Source organism: Blennius ocellaris, assembly GCF_963422515.1.
Source record: "Blennius ocellaris genome assembly, chromosome: 16".
Lineage (NCBI taxonomy): Eukaryota > Metazoa > Chordata > Actinopteri > Blenniiformes > Blenniidae > Blennius > Blennius ocellaris.
This window is the reverse complement of record NC_137665.1, coordinates 12,248,309-12,267,090: the sequence shown is the minus strand read 5'-3', so window position 1 is coordinate 12,267,090 and position 18,782 is coordinate 12,248,309. Positions and strand designations below refer to the sequence as shown.

The window sequence follows — 18,782 nt, the reverse complement described above, 5'->3', positions numbered from 1 at the left end:
AATTTGCATTTAACCTACCCCATAATCAGTAACATTGGTGCTCACTGTTACTGTGGAAACTGACAGATTATCATTGAGGTCTTCATAAAGGTCATCTCCATGCTCCTCCATCAGTGGCTTCTTCACTGCTGTGTTCTCCTGGGGGGTCAGTGCGTACACTTATATGAGTCATGGCAAAGATGAAAACACGAGGCACTGAACATTTCTCTGCAGTGCACTGTACTGCCAAGAAAGGCATATTTATTAGCGTAAAACATGAATGTTTGCAGAACAGGTGGAATTAATGGGAATGTGTTGCTTATCCAGCATACAGGCTGACAGGTGTGCAGTTAATTACAATGCTGGAATGTAATTAGCTGATGGACTACATCACGATTCATATGACAGCATGAGAGAGACTGCAACAGCTACAATATCAGCATGAGCACAAAAATTAGTTTACTTGGCTAATTAGTAAACAAATAGGAAGCAGGCATATGCAGAGATTTCTTGTTTATTGTTGTTAGATGTAAAAAAAAAAAATGAAAGGAGGCTACAAAATACAATGGTAGTATATCATGGACATTATTCATCTTGAATGAATCCAAAAATGATATCTTCTGGCAACACTGCCTCAGTATCAAGCAGCTCGGACGGTTTCGAATCCATGGTGTTGGCCTACAGAAGTGGAGAGGTGACTCTCAGCTACGGATTTTTTCCACCGGGAGCTTTGTGACAACACTGTGCAGGATGCCCACGACGCGAATCTGTCTTCACCAACTGACGGCCCCCACGGCAGTGCCTAGCATGCTCCGGAGCATGCTAGGCACTGCCGTGGGGCCGTCAGTTGTGAAGACAGATTCGCGTGTGGGCATCTGCACAGTGTTGTCAAAAGCTCCCGTGGAAAAATCCGTGCTGAGAGTACTCTCAATTTGTGGCAACACCATGGATTGAAACAGTCCGTGTGCTTGATACTGAGGCAGTGTTGTGGACACTTGAATGAATTCCTCATCAATGGCCTCCTCTTCATGCTTTTTCTTCCTGGAACCCTTCTTGCCCTTGCCCTTGCCTTTGCGTTTGCCTTTAGAGCCCTTGTCCCTCTTCTTTTTGTTCTTTTTGCCTTCCCTGTCCTTTTTGGAGACCACCTCTGATTCTGCCGGTTCGTCACTTTGCATCAAGTCATCAGACCCAAGCGGAGAGTTCTTTTACGGAGGAAAGTAAAATGCAGGATGAGGGCACAGGTGGAGGATGGAGGAAGAAAACAAACACTGTTGTAAATGAAAACACAATGAAAGAAACAGCCTTCTTCAGGAAATGTGCACAGGTCCAGCGACTCCCTTCAAGAGGTCAAGCACCCGCTGTGATTCACACTGAGCTGGTAAAACCTAAAGCAAACACGGAATGGGAAGGAGCAAACAAATGTAGAGCAGCTTTCTCTCAGTCAAAGTAGAAGATATATTTGCATGTAAGGTCAGAGATCACCCTGTCGACGACCCTACAGAATTTTTAATTCTTTGTTTACTCTGCAAATGTGGCCCATGTTGATCCTTGTAAGGCAGTGACATGAATGGCCATGACTGGAAATAAGGCTAAAGGTGCAGCCTGTAAAAGACATCAGTGACTTGAATTAACTTCAGTTGTAAACAAGGTCAACGTGTAAGAGAGAATGATGGGAAGTAGGTCATCGTGGTGACAGATGTTACCATGTTCTTGATTCAGAGCTCATTGCTCAGCTGTGGTTCTGTGAAAGCCAGCTGGATGACTATCGCTGGCCTCACGCTAGCACTGACGAACACTCAACATGTGCATCATCCCGGACTTGGCCCACCAACCTTACTGCTGACAAGCATGCACTCACATTAGTCTGTCTCACACACAAACGCAACAGTTATCTTGGAACTGTGTTTCCCTAAAAACTCAGTAAAAGTACTCAAATACAGAGCTGCTATGATTCCTCTGATCTCTAGTTTTCAGACAACCAGAGAAATATGCGGTAATTCATTTCCATGAGATTTATTTTTATACATGCCTTGAGGAAAGCAAGAGCTGTTATATTATATGTGAGTTATAGGCTTCTAACTGAGTGTGAGTGTCTTTCCAAAAAGAACACCTGACCTTAGAAATGCTTTACTGCTGGCTGCTTTAAAAAGAAGACATGTCTGCTGTGATTGATGGCATATTCTGTCCCAATCTCTTAAGTTTCTATTGATATACACATAGAGCCTGTACGACACGTAGATATGTGAATAGGTATGCTGCTCCTTTTACTGTTTGGCTGTAAAGCAGGAGCTCCCATAGGTCTGCGGAAGTCCAAAAATACATGTAAGCAGAAAACCTTCATATTGCTTAGACAGAACAATGAACACCAATGAATTTAAAATACCATCCATGTCTCTGTCGTAAGTAGACAGATCCTAAAACTGTGTTTTACTGCAAAGACACAGAACCGTACAAACATTTGGGTGTGTGATCAGGCTTCGTCTCGCAAACCTTCAGGTCCAGACTTTGGCTGTTGTAGGGCAGAGGAGAGTCACAGTCTGGCATGTAGTTAACGCAATAGTTGGCAGCAGCCTGGGGGTCTTCCAGAATCAGTAGTTGTTGAATATCTCCCTGAAATAAACCAGGACGTAGACAGAGATGTATCACTTCATTGGCACACGTACAAAGTCTGCTTTGTAGCATTGCACAGTGAAAAACAACTAAAGATGACAAGAAGATTGAACCTGTAGCAACATATTACAACAGTGCAAGTGCTGTGAGCTATAGCAGCTTGGCTACATGTGTTCGGGACCATAACAAAGTGTACCATAGAGTCATTATCAAATTGCTGTTGCTGTAATTGCTTGTGACTTTTCCTGCTCTGTGTTCCCATAACTCCAGCAGGGCCCGACTGTGTACATAAAACAGTCAAATCGCTCTCTCGCTCACCTCGCTGTCAGGACCTTTCACTTCCCATCCTGCCTTGGAGGCAGAGCCGCAGTGTACATACAAACATGCACAGAGACAGCCCTTCTGGACCCTGCAGCCATGAGCCCACAGCCTCATTTAGCTTTGATGGCCTTGCACTCAACACCACTCATGTCTTCTGTCAACATCATATTATCACACAGTATTTATAGTTCCCATAAAATTAACAGATATTCAAAACAAAATTAGTTGCCTGATCATTCTTGCGATTTAACAAGAAAATATTAAACATCTAATATTATCCACAAATCATGAACACATAATTATATTACACCATAATAATGCTATCAAACCAATATTTATATATGCATTTTATAGAATTTTTTATTGATGTTTGGTGTTTCTTTTTATCATTTCCAGTAATTAAATATTAGGGGGGGAAAAATCTAACAAAATACTGGTAGCCCTGCAGCACAATGTTGGCCAAGATTTTAAATCAGGGATACAAATGTATGTAATTGATGAGCTATAGCAAACATATTGCTGTTGAACTGCGGTCCAAAGACAGATGGGCAGCCATTTGTGGTGAATTAACTTAGATTAACTGTTTGATGCTGTGTTAATTATAGCCCCAATGTAATCACTTTAATTAAGACTTTAGCAGCCAGAGGTGAAATAAATACAACCCTTTAGCTACTCTATTACCCACCACTAACTCATGCATCTTCTAATACAGATAAAAACACTTGTCTTTTTTTGTTGTTAAGAAATGCAGCGCCAAGCAAAGTAATTGCAAGTAAAACTCTGAGCCTCAATGAGTGTTAAATAGTCATTCATATTAAAAATGTATGAAGAATTTATCCAATTATCCTTTTGTCTTCTGTTTTGGCCAAAAGCCAATGTCAAGCAAAGGAAACACAGCACTCGAAGGTGATATGGGGAGGGGGGTTAGAGGTAATCCAATCTAATCCAATCTCAATTTGAGATCAAAGAAAATGCTTTCAAAGAGAAGTTTTCCTGTTTTTCTTGCCTAGCAGGGGCCCTCACTGGAGACACATAGCGAGTAAAGCATTGCCCAGAATTATGCATGGGCTGCCATCCTGCATTTAGGATGGGGCAAGACGTTTGAAGACATGTGAGGACATGCGTAAAAACTACCCAACACACCTCAGATGAATCCACAGTTTTTGCTGATGGGTCACAAACAGTTTTCATGAGGTCATACATGCTGGTAAAGGCTCATTAATGTTTTGGAAAGTGGTTGCTGGCTTCCCATGCTGTTTGCATTACGGCATGTTCCCTCGCCGGAAGTTACACTACTTCCACACATTTTAAGTGAATTTACCTTCTCTGAAGAATTGTTCCTGCCCTCCCTTAATCAGATCTCAATCTCTGAGAAAAATACTTGTGTCCTTATCTGAGTTGCGATCTTGACTGTCTGAGGGAGCAATTTCAGTTTTAGAACAAAAAAAGGCACATTTCTAATGTTATTTGTATGCTTGAAGACACTTGGGAATGACCAAACTATCTGTCTGCCATCAGAAAGTCTTTGTTACTCTAAATAAGCTTTGCTTTGACGATATGGTCAGCAACCATTGTTTCAACATGTCTGTCATACTGAGTCACACTGAGCCAAACAATTCCCTATTTCTTGTGCAAAGTGAAACAGAGTTCATCTAAATTTCCCAACAATTTAATCTCGAGCTTTGACTTTGTCTAAGCAGTCAGCCTGTTGGACGCACATACAGCCGGCACACAGCGGCTAAGCAGGAGCCCAACTGGTCTTGTTTACTTTGCTACAAATGCAAGGAGAGTGTTGAGTTTGAACAACAAACTGTTTTGGTCATTTGTATGCAATCTGGAAGCAATAGAGGCATTAGTGGCTGACCACAGTCCCTGTGCTCCCACGCTGAGCTCCCATGGTGAAAGAACTGGGCCAGAACACTGGCCTCCTCCCCCAGAACCAGGGCCTGGGAAAACAGGCCCAGAGGTCACCCTGCCCCATTTCTCCCCTGTGATACCAGCCTCACCCGAGGTGTACATCACAAACACTAACACAACTTGGAATACATTGGAGCACACCTCATATTTTATCATCACTTGAATAAGTAAAAAATCTATAACAACTGGGAATCCCTTCTCATGCTTGACAGAAAATTATTCAATTAAATAGATTAAATTAGGAGCAAACATGAGAACAAGAAGTGCATGGACTGATCTAAAAGATGAATCCCATGAACACATAATCTAAAACATATTAGTCATCACCACAAATTTGGTATCACCGTCATAACTCCTGACGCAGGATGATAAATAATGGTGTGGAAGTGTTTTTGGAGCTGAGCCAGAGATTAAATGGTCTCTATTGCTTCTGAAAAAGGAAATTTATAGAGACCACAAGGAGACATATTTTTTAACTGAGGAGGGATATAAAGTTGTTTAAAAACTGAAAAGCCTGGAAAATAAAGAGAGGGAAGGGCAAAGAGGGAGTGGAGTGTGACTTATGACATGGGAGGGGCTGCTGAGGTTAAGCCGGGGCACAGGGAAGGTGAAGTTACTGTGTGAACAAGGTCAGGGTGGTAGGTTTAACCGACACATATAAAGACCAAAGTCATGTAAGTGTTCATTTTTTAGGGCCAAGGGCATCTGTTCTGCTTGTTGAAAGTGTTTGTTGTTTCTCTCTGTTAAGCATTAAGGAGTTATAACATCGCCCAGAGATATAATTTCTTACATTTCAACACATTGTGTTCCTATTTTACAGATTGTGGGGTTTTGTTGGTATCAGGAGACAGGGGGATGAGAACATGGTGATTACACTGAACTTAAGTGTCACCTACTACCCCCACAAGCCCAAATATCTTATGCCTGTGTCCAGATTTCGGTGATATTTTTCTCATTTCTTGCTCCTGATCAGTAACACAGCCTGAAAGACATTGCAAGCAGAAGGGGTTGAACTTTATTTCATGCTGTGGGTGAGAGATTTAGAGTGGAGCCTCATTGGGAATGACAATACAGCAGTGGCAGCGCATTGTCTTCCAAAGCACAGAGAATGACTTATGAGAATAAAGGTTACCACAGTGAAAAAGAAAGGGAAATGGAATCACTTCTGCAGTTTTGTTGGAATCCTTTTTTGCTTTTAGTTTTTTCTTTTGCAGTTGGATGCATACTCTGTTGTTTTCATTATACTATAGCAATAATAAAGGATTTCAATATAATATTACTTTCTTTATTTTTCTGAAAAAGTTGAACCTTCTAATATGTGACACATGTCCTTCGCTACTCTTTAAGGCCACATATGAAAGCAGGCATTTTCTGCAAAGAAAGAAAGAAGCTGTGAAATACAAACATGTACTGTCAGGCATGTTCCTTTTTGTTGAGACTCACAGATGGCCACCCAAGCTGAACATCTATAGCTTCAGCCAACAGATATATACTGACAAATCCAAAAAGCAAAGAGATTGTGTTATTTTTGGACATGTCTTAACAGCTTGCCCTCTCCGCCCAACTCTCTCCGAAACACCTCCTGCCTTGTTCCCGCAGCTTGTGATTGACAAGTGACCCTTGTCAACTTATAACCTTTGTAATTCTGCCATTTCTTCATAAAAGTTCTAGAGCCAAAGGAAACGAATTAAGAATATTAAATAGATTTCAGTCTTTCTATATGGTAGGTTTTCACTTCTAATCTGTGTGGTATTAAATAATGCACATAACAGTTTGACTTCAATAGAAATGCAGTGGAGTTGAATGAGAATCCTAAATTTCTTTGCAGATACATTTTTGCAAATGTCTGTAAAATTAGGTCTGCCTGGTTTGGTTTCACACTTTGAATTTTAAAACTCCATAGAGGTATAACTGTATAATTGGATCACCATTAGGTCAGCGTGTACATCGTACATCAAAAACCTGCCTCAATCATAATCGCTTTACTCATGTGACTGTGGAATTGTTCAGGTCAGCAGAAGTGTCAGTAAAATGCAAGTCTTCTCATTAAATGAGAGAAATCTTTGCTGACAAATACAATAATAAACAAAAAGCTATATTGAGAAAACAGGGTCATTGAAATAACCCCTACTGAGCCTTGTCGGATGATTCAGCTAATATGTATTGTATATTACCCCTGTGAAACTCGGTCTCACTTATATAATTATAAATGTATTAACGCAACGCTCACAAGATACATACTCACATTTACTTTGTCAGCAAAACCACAAGCTTCATATAAACTGCATAGTTCCACCACAGTATCCTGCATCAGGTATTCAGAGACAGGTAATCCAAACTCTTTTTAACCTTGTACAAACACCTTTTAAGTGTGGAAAATTAGAACAACAAAGAAAATGGAGAACATATAATAAATTTGTCATCACTGCTCTATGAGCCGCTAATGACAGAAGGAAGATGTCCCCGTAAGTTACCACAGTCCACTTTCTCATGTCCTCCTCCCAGGTCAAAATTAAGAAAGGATGAAGCCACATGATGCCAGTTTTCACGTGTTTCCACTTTAATATCTTGATAGCAGCATTGTTTATGTTTTTTGGTAGTTTTATAGACCAGATAAAAACACTGTGCTGCTATCCACCACAATGTAATTTTCAGTAACCGGAAATGCTCAAGACAAAATGCGGAAGAACGGAGAATTGAAAGCAGGTGAAACGAAATACGGTACCTCGAAAACATCTTTATCCAGGAGGCGTGTCCCAAACACAGTCACACCCTCAGTGCTGAGAACAGCATTGTCCCCTCGTAGCAGATCCAAGGTCTCAACTTTGAGACAATCCAAGTAAAGGGTCACAGTCTTGTCCTGTACACTGTAGGCTATTCTGTGCCATCTGAAAGAACAATGGGTGTTAATAAAAAAAAAAAAAACAGTTGGTATATCTTTGTGAGGGAAATATATGGAAATCCAATGGATATGAATGTATTTTTTTTAATATATATTTTAAGATATGTGTGTCAGTAGAAATAGAATTGCAAATAACTAAAGTTTTTCATTCCTTTTCCAAGTCAAGCAGAGCAGAGGGGCCTTTGAATCCAAGAAACTAGGCAGCATTGATTTCCTTGACTTCTCAGATCAGTCAAAGCATTGCATAAAGTGTCACACAACCATCTTATTCCTTTTTAGGACACTCGAAGCCAAGCGCACTAACAGTAATCTCCATAAATCAGACAGCTGAAATATTTGAGAAGATTTGGGGGAAATTATTTCATCCAATGTTATCGAAAAATGACATATGGGGGATATGATCTCTTGACTACACACAAATCAAATCAAGGATAGATATTTTATTAATAGCTGGTGTTGATGGGAAAGGCCTTTAAATCACCCACTTTCCATCAGCGAGGTTGATCTTCTCGAAGATGGGGTACAATTCTGGAGGTGGCTTCCCATGCTGGTCTTCATACAAAAAGACAGGAGACTGGCCCACTTCAAGCCCTAGCTGCTGCACCCCCTGATCGTCATATAATGAAAGCAGGAAGAACTGAGAGCCCTCCTTCGCTCGCATGGTGGCCATCAAGGAGAAACTCTCTGGAAATCTGGAAGCTAGGAGAGGAGAGGAGAGGAGAGGAGAGGAGAGGAGAGGAGAGGAGAGGAGAGGAGAGGAGAGGAGAGGAGAGGAGAGGAGAGGAGAGGAGAGGAGAGGAGAGGAGAGGAGAGGAGAGGAGAGGAGAGGAGAGGAGAGATGTACAACAGCAAACACAGCAGGGACCAGACATTTTTATAACATCCAGGCACCAACTGCTGTCAGTGAAACCTGAGTAAAGCTAATAATGGTGAAAAATATTGCCCATTAAAATAGTCGGGACCTGCGAGTTGAAGAATGTGAAAACAAAAGGTCTTCAGACATATTTCTTAATGTTTCACACACAAAAATAGAGATTTCTGCCTGTTTTGGAAATCTTCAAGTTCCTCAGATGCTATTCTTTACATGGTCATGTTTAGGGGAGACAGTCCAGTACCAGGGATGAGCTGTTTTGTGGGAATGCTGAGCTGAATCTTTTTGATCTTATAGGCCAGGTCTGCCTCCTTCATGCCCCTCCTGTCGCTGCAGAGGCCAGCCTCCAAGGACACCCCCTCCATGTCCTCTGAAAGCTTCAGTACTCGGAGAACATCAACGGGATCAGCTGGCAATAGAATGAAAGAGAGAGAGAGACAATGAACCATCTGGTTAGCGGAAGAGGATATCAAGAAAATATGTTTTCATCCTAATAGTAGCTAATTCAATAACTTTAAAGAGATAGTGTTATAAAAAGTAAAAGAAGCTTTAAGCGTCTTCTTTTTTACTTTCTGTTTGTTCCTGTTTGTAGTAGTGTATAAAAAAGGGACGTTTTGTGCAGATGGTCGAAACATGTTCTGGTCGTGTCATTTTAACACTTCAATTCAAGCCGTGCTCTTTTTTCACCCGGCTCTATTAAGTGCTGGTTGTTTGCGAGCTGAAGAGCTGGGTTTAGTGTGACTGGAAGCTGGTTTTAAAGTGCAGAGTCTTCCTGTTTCCTCGGAGTCGGAAGAGGCGAGCTCCTCTGAGATGTGGCGGCAGGTGGCCAGGTCTCTGTGGGTGTTATTAGAGGATAGGGGTGGTGCACAGCCTAACCCATAATCCTGCTGCAGCACACCTGACAGCTGACACCTGCACACCGCTCACCCTGCACCAGGCAGTAACTACACAGTCACAGTCTGAAAACACGGGCATGAATGACTGTGATACCCACTGATGAAATAAGCCATAACATGTGAGTCAGCTTATTATAAAATAATCAAAACAATTTTCAGGCTCAAAACTGAAGACGATTTTATCTCCATGCGTATTCCCCTTGTTTCAGACATGGCCACAACACGACCTATCATTTCTGATTTTGGAGAAAATACTTAACTTTGAAAACCACAATCAGTTTCACTAATCCAGCAAATTGATGCGTTTTGGTAGCACAAACACAATGTCAAATTATGTCACAGCAGCTTTTGCCCCTCTTGATATGAGGGTTTTTTTTCCGACTGTAAAGTTTTTTTGTTTTTTTTTCTCATTACAATGAACCCATGCTTTATTTGCAGTCCACTGTTCATGTTATTAGATGTTCTGCTGATAAAATGCTGCCGTGAGCATTAGTCAGGATCAGAGCTTTGTGCATGGCCGGTCTCCCACCAGCTGCTAGAGAGAGCCACTCAGCACTTAGCATTCCAAGCATCCGAAATGAGGATCCTAAACCCAAATTGCCTCCTGTAGCTCTTGCAGCTCATACAGCGCTCGCCTTTTATTCTCCTTGTTAATTAAACATGTGGAGAGAGTTTACAGTTACCCAGACATTGCTTGAAGAAAAACCCCATGTTACATTTTATGGCATTATTTATTTGCAAAGCAGGCATCGTTTATTCAAAGCAGCTTTGAGCAATAGCCCTCTCAGTCCTACTGCATGGCAACTGAGTTATAAATAGGTTAAACATTTTATTACCGACACAATTCGACAACTAAAAATATAAGGCACATATATAAAAGCATTCAGGAACATGCAGTGCGAGTTACTAAGTTTCACTAAGCAACAAAGAAGTCATACAGTGTGAATGGTACTAAAAGTATGAAGACTGCCTTTAAAATGTCCCCGCACATAGTCATTTGTATTATTTCATTAAAGGTTAGACAGCAGATTAAGAACTGAGTAGGAAGGACTGAGGCATAGATCATCCTCAAAAGACAAACTTGCATACCCAGATCAGGAATATGGACATCAGTGCTGATTTTATTTTCAGTTTTCAAAGCTGTAATAACTCAGAAATGCACAAATTCTTGAAATTCTTTTGGAGAAATAATATTTCCAATATTTTAGTTTAAAATTAAACCAAGAAAAGCAACTATTTCTATCAATTCAATTTCAATGCATGGGTCGCTGGAGCCCAAAATCAAATTGGCTACCAGTCCAGAGAAGGCAAACACACAGAGAAAGCAAAAGCCAGACTCGGGCTCAAACTGGGAACTATCTTGGCACCAAACCAGAGTGCTTACCACTACACCACTGTGCTAGAAGACAGATAAACTGGATAAACAAATGCTGGCTAAAGTTACAATGAGTTAACAGGCTAATATTATTTTTAAGGAAATTGCAGAGCAGGGATCTTCTTTGTTTTTGCAGCTGAAGGTCAGTTAATGCAACATGGAAGCATCTGTATTTCTGTCTGAAGGCTTTATTCTTAAGAAAAAGTTGACTTTGCTCTTTACAGCATATCTGGGATCTAATCTTTAATATTTGCATTTCGGTGAATTTTTCAGTGGGAATGTCAGTCTTTGACCGATCCCAAGTGAGCTCTGTGGAGCTCTGCTTTGGCCATGTTTGGTTCCAGCACATCAATTTCCTCTGGGATAGCAAAGTTGAAAGTATATTTGTGGTCAAATGTCAGCATCTAATACAACCACACACACACACGCACATACTCGCCCACTCTGTTTGAAACAGGCAGAATGTTAAAAGATGAAGAAAAGTATTGTTCGGTGTCTTTAGTATCAGTTACGTTAAATAACTTTTGACCACAACGACATTTTCATGAGCATCATGTGTATCACGTGAATCACTTAAAAAAGTTATTTGGCCTCAATTACCATGCTGCTCCTTAATTTTTAACATAGCCGAGGAACCGTCTGACAGGAGTCTTTTGACCTCTGACCCTCCCAGGCCAACAGAGCGAAATCCAAAAACAATGCCACAGGGAGAAATTTGAGTCAGGTAGCAGCAACACTTAAAAAAAGAAAAAAGAAAAAAAAAGAAACTGCTTTCACAATTATCTGGCAGTTAAACTTGCATACAATAATAGCTATCCCACACCCAAGTGAGCAAAGTAAGATTCTGCAGAATAAGTTTTTGGTAAGGTGATTCAATGAGAAAACCTCGAATTGGGTTTTTACAGTGCAGTTTTTACACTATACACAAGATACGGAAGTGTTCCAAATAAAACACAATCACACTTCTGTAGAATTTATTCACTATTTCACAGTTTCGACACCCTGATCTGGCATTAAGCCCGATAGCTCACATTTTTGGAAACCTGCCATACAAAGGCTCGATCCATGCTCCAATCGATGAAAGAATGTTACCTATTCCCTGCTTGGGATTCTTTTATGTAACTTTCAGTAATGCCAATTACTCTTGCAGGCCCTTTGCCTATCCTGCAGCACTGACTGTCTGAACAGGTTTTGCTTGCATTTCATTTGGCTTTGTTGTTGGCATGTCCTTAGCTCGCCTGTCAAACTGTTTTATGTCAAGAGAACCTCAGAGTGGACGAGCTTAAATGAGAACAGCACCTTTAGGAAGGTCTCAGTGTGGCTACTAACAAACATAACTAACCCCACCACTAGCAAACATGTCTCAACATGTTGGAATTAGCATTAAAAAAAACATCCGAAGACTGATGACTCAGAATAATTTTTCCAATCTCAGTAAAAGGTCAGAGTACTTGGGAGGGAGGTGAAACATGGAGCTATTTCACAGACATCCGGCAATTACATTTGCCTTCTCCACAACCAATATGCACTTAACAGCTTGTAAGTAGGACCTAACAACATAATAATGTACATAAACACAGAGGTCAGATGTCCTGTTCTCAGATCTAAGACAACTATGTCTGCCTAGCAACAGTGATAGACAGTCTTCTTGACAGAAACGGGTTGAGTCCTCCAACTCACAAATCGGGCTCTATTGCCTGGAAATGCCACCAAACAATCTCGATCTGTGTATCATCTCTGAATGTGTGACACTTGAGAAAGTCTCTCCATACCCTGCGGCCACACACAACTCAGCACCATTTCAGTCATGGACATAATGGATGGTCTTCTCTGTGTTTCTAAAGCAAAAATGTCTCTGAAGACATTCTTTATGACTCACACCACCTACACTCACAGCTCCGCCAGAAAATACCCCTCTTTCTCTCACACACACACACACAATACTACACTGTCAAACACTATTGCATCTGGGAACTGGGGAATTTTAACAAGAAATGAAGCCAAAAAAGCAAGAACTGACAACTTCCCATGGTATCTTGGACCACACCCTGAGATGAGTGAAGGAAATAAAGTGACATCTGAACTTTAAATTTGTGTGTGTGTGTGTGTGTGTGTGTGTGTGTGTGTGTGTGTGTGTGTGTGTGTGTGTGTGTGTGTGTGTGTGTGTGTGTGTGTGTGTGTGTGTGTGTGTGTGTGTGTGTGTGTGTGTGTGTGTGTGTGTGCATGCGTACGTGCGTGCGTGCATGCGTGCGTGTGTGCGTGCATATACCAAATAATCATTCAAATGGTGATATATGACCATGTGTTGAGTATGTGCAGATCCAGCAATATTATTTTATTTAAATAGCTCTTTCCCCTTTTAAATCCAGTGCAGTGAAATGCCATACTCTACAAAAAGAGCATTTTTTTCAGACAACCCCTAAAAGAATGACAACCTGGGATAGATTTTGATTAGTATTGTATTGAAAAAATAATAACAGATCCAGTGGAAAATTGACTGAATCCAGACACATTTTCTCCCAGGCTTGAAGAAGAGTAGCCTATAATCCAATTAGGATTGGGTGTGACCTGTTGTTTAGGTCGTGGTGTGCAAGGATAAAAACACTATGAGTTGAGGATTGCTATTACGTGCTGAACAGATGAAAGTTTAAGCACGTGCAGGCAAGTAAGATTGATAGACTGACTCTTCACACGTAGCCACACCACAATGAATAAACAACGGTTTAAGTGTGGCTCAATTATAGCAATCAGAAAAGAAAAAAAACAGCACTTTGGACCTTTGGTCTTAGTTTAAATTTCTCTCTGAATCTCTATATTATTTTATGTGGCATACAATTTGACGCGTGCATTTGAATAGATCTTATTCAAATGTGGGAAAGCAGGGTGGAAATATCATTGACATTTATTAGATTACACAGTATATATTTTATATCATACATTTAAGATGAAGCATTTGTTGGTCAGCAGGTGGAGTGAGCAAGTGAGAGGCAGAGATATTATCGACTGCTTTCAGTTATCACTAACAGTTAGGAGTGATGGGATTAAGAGGTTGTATTAATATTCAAAAGAGATGATGAAAGTTATCAAAGGGATGACCATAAGGTGAAATATTAAGACTTTTATCCAGTCAAAATATTTAATATGTAATTCTAAAAAGTAACACATCTATCCATCCATCTTCAATACCCACTTTTCAAAATGAGGGCCATGAGACTGGAGCCTTTGATAAACAGTGATTCTGCAACATTCATATTCATATTCATATGAGCGTTGAATATCAAAAGTCATGACTTCAACAACAGTCGAAAAAGACCTGGCTTTCCCAGAGTTCTTCTTGAAATGTGGGTCAATAACTACATGCTGTTGACATCAGTTGCACTTTCTGGTCTTGAAGCCAAAGGATTTTGGTGGAATCTGGTTCCACATTTCTTTCCAATTGACATTACCACCACATTCTCCAATCTCCACAGTTTGCTCTGCTCATGTTTGCTCACAGTGTAATATGCCAGAAGCTGCTTGGCCCATGGAGAAAACACCTGCCCCTCAAGCCCTTGACTGGACAGCCGCTTCAGGCAAACACACAAATCATATTCACATTTGTATTTCTATATTTATGAGAACTTTCGTTGCAGTAAATCCAGTCCAAAACAATAGTGTCCCCCTGCTGTCGAGCATTGGCCCGAACCTCGCCTGACCTGGTTTCTAATCACACAACTCCATTGAAGAACTTGTGCAATAAGTAGTAATCACAAATATGCACCATAAGTATGGCCAAAGTAAATACATGGACAAGCGTAAAGTCACGGTTATGTAGGAAAATACATACAGCATGCATCCATCATGCACAGACAACAACCTAAAAACAAACATGCAAAGACACACTTGACCAGGTTCAATTAAGATTCAACCCCAAGCCATCATTTACTTTCTCAGACATAACATTAAGGCAGCTATTATGACGTATAACCATAGTGGCCAAAATCTGGGAATTATACAATATGAAAACACACCATACAGGTTTGATTGTGTGGTCATTTTACTTGTGCTTCTGAGGGACACTTAAGGAGTTGCTCAATGATCTCTGGGGTGAGTGTAAATCTCAGACCGAGATTAGTGTAACGTATATTCAGAGACAGGCCACATTGTTAGTTTAGGTAGCATATTGTTTTAAAGGTGACCACAGGTGACTTTGGCAGGACTTTTACTGAGATGTGAATGTGATGGATGCTGAGACTGGTCTGAGACTCATAAAGTGGAACAAGAGGAAAGACAACCTGCTGGTGGACATGATGTGTTCATGATGCGTGCTCTTTACAGTTGGGTGTATCAGGATGTGTCTCCAACCAGCCCATCCCTGCTTAAAGCATCCTGTGATCAGATACAATAAGCAATAGAACCCTGAAGGAATCAAAGTTTCTGGAAGCCAGATGTGTGTTGAGCACTCTAGATTGTAATCTGGTGCCACAAATTGTGTAAGCATCGTTTCGACTTAAAGACTTGAAGGTATTCTAGACAGTTTGCCTAATCTAATAGTATAAGCAGCTCGGGCCGCACATCAGCATATCTGGCACTTCTAATGTTTAAACCTTCCATTAAACTAACACCATCCTGCATAAACGAAAACGGCAGAGCTGTGACATTCATAAAAGTGCTCACTCTCTATTCTCCATCCTGCTAAATTCAGCTGCCTTTTCCATTTGTTTTCATTTGCCACTAATTTGTTGCTGGATCAAAGGCGAGCAAGGCTTGCTGCTTTCCTTTGGGAGTCTGCTGTAGGATTGGCAAGACGACTGGATCAAACGGGACACAGTGAGAGGGCTCTATGCACAATTTCCCCCCTGTCAGAGAACCAGTTAAGGACGAGGCAGGGTATAAGCAGGAGAAGGGAGGGGTGATGTAAACGAAGAGATAAACCATGTAAAATAAAAACAAACAGTCACCATTCCCAGACTTAGAATGGATGAATGAGAACACAAAAAGAAAAGAAGGGAGAGAAAAATGAAACAAAATGTGGGGAGGCAAGGCAGCAGAGATTTCCAACAGAAACTAAATGAGAACGTGTGCAAGAATGCCTCACTTCCTGTCAGCAAACAGGACTACAAAGTACTCTCTCATCTCACTTGAACACACACAGAAAGCATATGGGAAAACATTCTTTTACTGTAGTACGCACACCCACACACGCGCACACAAACATTCACAGTCACTGAGACCCAAACACATTATCAACCACATGCACAAGTCAGAGGCTGCCATATCGGCACCACCATATGTCCCATGCACTTTTGAATCATCTCAGCCTCTCACTTCACAGGCCCTCATTAGAGAGCAGCGTACGCCGCAGCCACTGTGCCACTAGAATGCGATTAGGTCGGCTGGCTCACTTCCTCCTGCCATCACTTTACTCCAGTAAGTGAACTCCAAGAAATCCTGCCAGCTATAAAGTTGATGGGTGTGGAAAGGCATCAGCGGAGGAAATATCTCTGAGTACTTGCGATGACCATAGGGTTCGCCCCAGTCGTTGAGGCAGTGCACTCCATCAGGGAGTCACTTAACTGCAGCACCTTCAAGGAGGCAGTCTGCACCAGCTAGATAGACTACAACGTGTCCTCTGGGCAAGGATACCTGTGTGGGTGACAGCTACCAAATGACATGGAGTGTGTATGCAGGAGTTAAGTCTCAAAATCCCAGCTGCACGTGCTGGTCAACTAAATGTCGATTGCATGAGACCGATAAAAGCAGATTCAGCTGTGATTGAAACTGGACGTGTTATTTTTGGCTGGATCATTGAAAGAATTAGTCCAGTTGTAATATCTATACAAATGGTGACACAGAGCCAGACAAGCCAGTATTTGACATGAGAGATTCTTGCAGTTTCTTACATCAAAACAAGTAAAATATTTAAGTGTGGCAGAATAATCATGGCCAAGGCAGTAAGAGTGTTAGTACTAAGCGCCTTCACTTAAGACCTATGTGAGCAGAGGGCACATTAAACAGATCCATGACAGGAATTTTAATCTACTGAGTTCTTTCAGTGTTCAGCCATTCACCGCGTTCTCAAGCCAACGTTAAACCTTTTCACAGTAAACCGACGCCGGTCACAAGCAAACTCAAACATGACATCATTCATTCTCGATAGCTGTCCTGTCCTGCAGCTCACCTGACTCAGAGAAGAAACTTCAAAAGTTTACTTTTGGCGAACTGACTGGAATAACTCATGAAGGGTGCATTTGTTAAAATTCTTTATACAAACTAAAAAAATAAAATAAAATTTAACTGCAATCACTGGTACAGACTTGAATCGTCCCGACAACTTCTCAAAGTAATCTGAAGCAGCTCGTAATTTTAATCGCAGCCTTGAGTGATTCCTTTGGGCAGGGAGCAGCATCACCAAAACACTCAGACGGATTCAACGCTTTGATGTCAGCGTTACACAAAATGAACCTTAAAATCCACTGCAGGAAAAAAAAAAAAAAATTACACCCAAGCGCTCGTGGCTTCTCGTTGGCTGAGAGCCAAGAGTTGAATTAAGGTACCTTAAAGTTCAAGCTGTTAAGTATTAAAACGAAGGGGACTTTGTGTCTCAAATAGAAAGCACTGCTGTGTCCTTTCTATAGGCAACACTCAGTCATCTCCCGCACGTGACCATCTTTATTATTTATCTGCAGGTGTTCATTTTAATACTTTACCAGCTTGCGCCGTCGTTAAGTGGAGAAGAAGAAAAACAAACAGCGATATTGTCCTGAGCCAACAGGTCCATATTAACTGGTCCATCTTCCAAAGCGGACACCCCGTCTGCTCCCGGACTCACAACTTTACTCTGCGCAACTTTCAATTCGGTGCAACTAGGCAGCCATGCGTAAAGGCGAGGGGAGACGCCGCTCTGTAGTTCCACTTGCTTGATTGTTGGAGAAGTTTTGTCCGGGTGACTCCTCTCGCCTTTCGCCTCTGTCCCTCTCATTCAATTTCTCCCTCTCAACATCACTCCCTCCCTCTCGGTTCTCCTCCTCCGCCCCTTCCCTCCCCCGGGATGTTGTTGTCCTGGGGCGCACGGATGAGCGGTGCGTCTAAACTCCATCGTAAATCACCTTTATTACCAGCGGTAATTTGTCAGGTCTCGCTTCTTTGGGGTTGTCGTTACCCGCAGATGTGATGTAGAGGACAAAGTTCTTACCTCGTAACCTGTCAAAACCTCGACTTTTGTAGTTCTTGCCGATTGAGACCACTTGTATTAACAAGCTGAGGTGAAACAAAAGTAGCATGCAAGGTGGAAAATGTCATGCAAGTGTCGGTCGGGCCTTTTTAATAGTTCTCATATTGTTTGGGGGGTCCTCCAACGAATCATTATGAAGGCTGGTGGAAACTTGATCCATGGGAATTATGCATTTTTACAAGAGCATAATTTTATGTTATTGGCACAAGTGCTTTCATCGTCTGTGATTATAAAGTTTGAAAGTATGTAGTTTTCTGAAATTACATAATTGTAGGGTACCGATTTCAGCATCTGATTAGAAAGAAGAATACAAGACACAGGGTGCCTGTTATTATGGCTTTACGCTTAATAAGAATGGATTTTATGATGTGATATGTTACTATTTAGCTATTGTTTCCAACAAATTCGCAGTTCACTGGTTAAATCGTCTAAGGTTGGGGGAGGTTTCCAGACAGAAGTTCATGGTGATGAGTTGACTAAATACATTGCAACACTTCTGAGTAGTTAAATGATTATGTGGGTTTTTCCCCCCCTAGCAAGTTATTGTAAACATCTGCAGCAGAGTTTTTGTAATGTTAGTTCAGGCTGAAGCTTGAACACTGAAGCTGGAGGCCGAATGACTTCCGTTCAGAGGTTATCAATTGCTGACAATGTGGGACTGGTCAGCTTGGTGAGTTCAAGGGAAGTTACAGCTGGCA

At 41.3% G+C, this 18,782-nt stretch overlaps 1 protein-coding gene across 1 annotated transcript in view; it reads right to left on the bottom strand.

The window, feature by feature from the left end:
• The window catches only part of col5a3a (collagen, type V, alpha 3a), a 45,269-nt gene extending 27,466 nt beyond the window's left edge, over positions 1-17,803 (bottom strand). Inside the window, exons 1-7 of the mRNA XM_080511964.1 lie at positions 17,561-17,803; positions 8,845-9,009; positions 8,215-8,428; positions 7,553-7,715; positions 2,470-2,589; positions 765-1,181; positions 19-138 (exon numbers count right to left, since the gene is read on the bottom strand). Of these exons, the coding sequence (XP_080368090.1) occupies positions 19-138; positions 765-1,181; positions 2,470-2,589; positions 7,553-7,715; positions 8,215-8,428; positions 8,845-9,009; positions 17,561-17,645 (1,284 nt within the window). The 5' untranslated portion in view covers positions 17,646-17,803. The remainder of the gene's footprint in view (positions 1-18; positions 139-764; positions 1,182-2,469; positions 2,590-7,552; positions 7,716-8,214; positions 8,429-8,844; positions 9,010-17,560) is intronic.
• Positions 17,804-18,782: the final 979 nt, after the last annotated feature.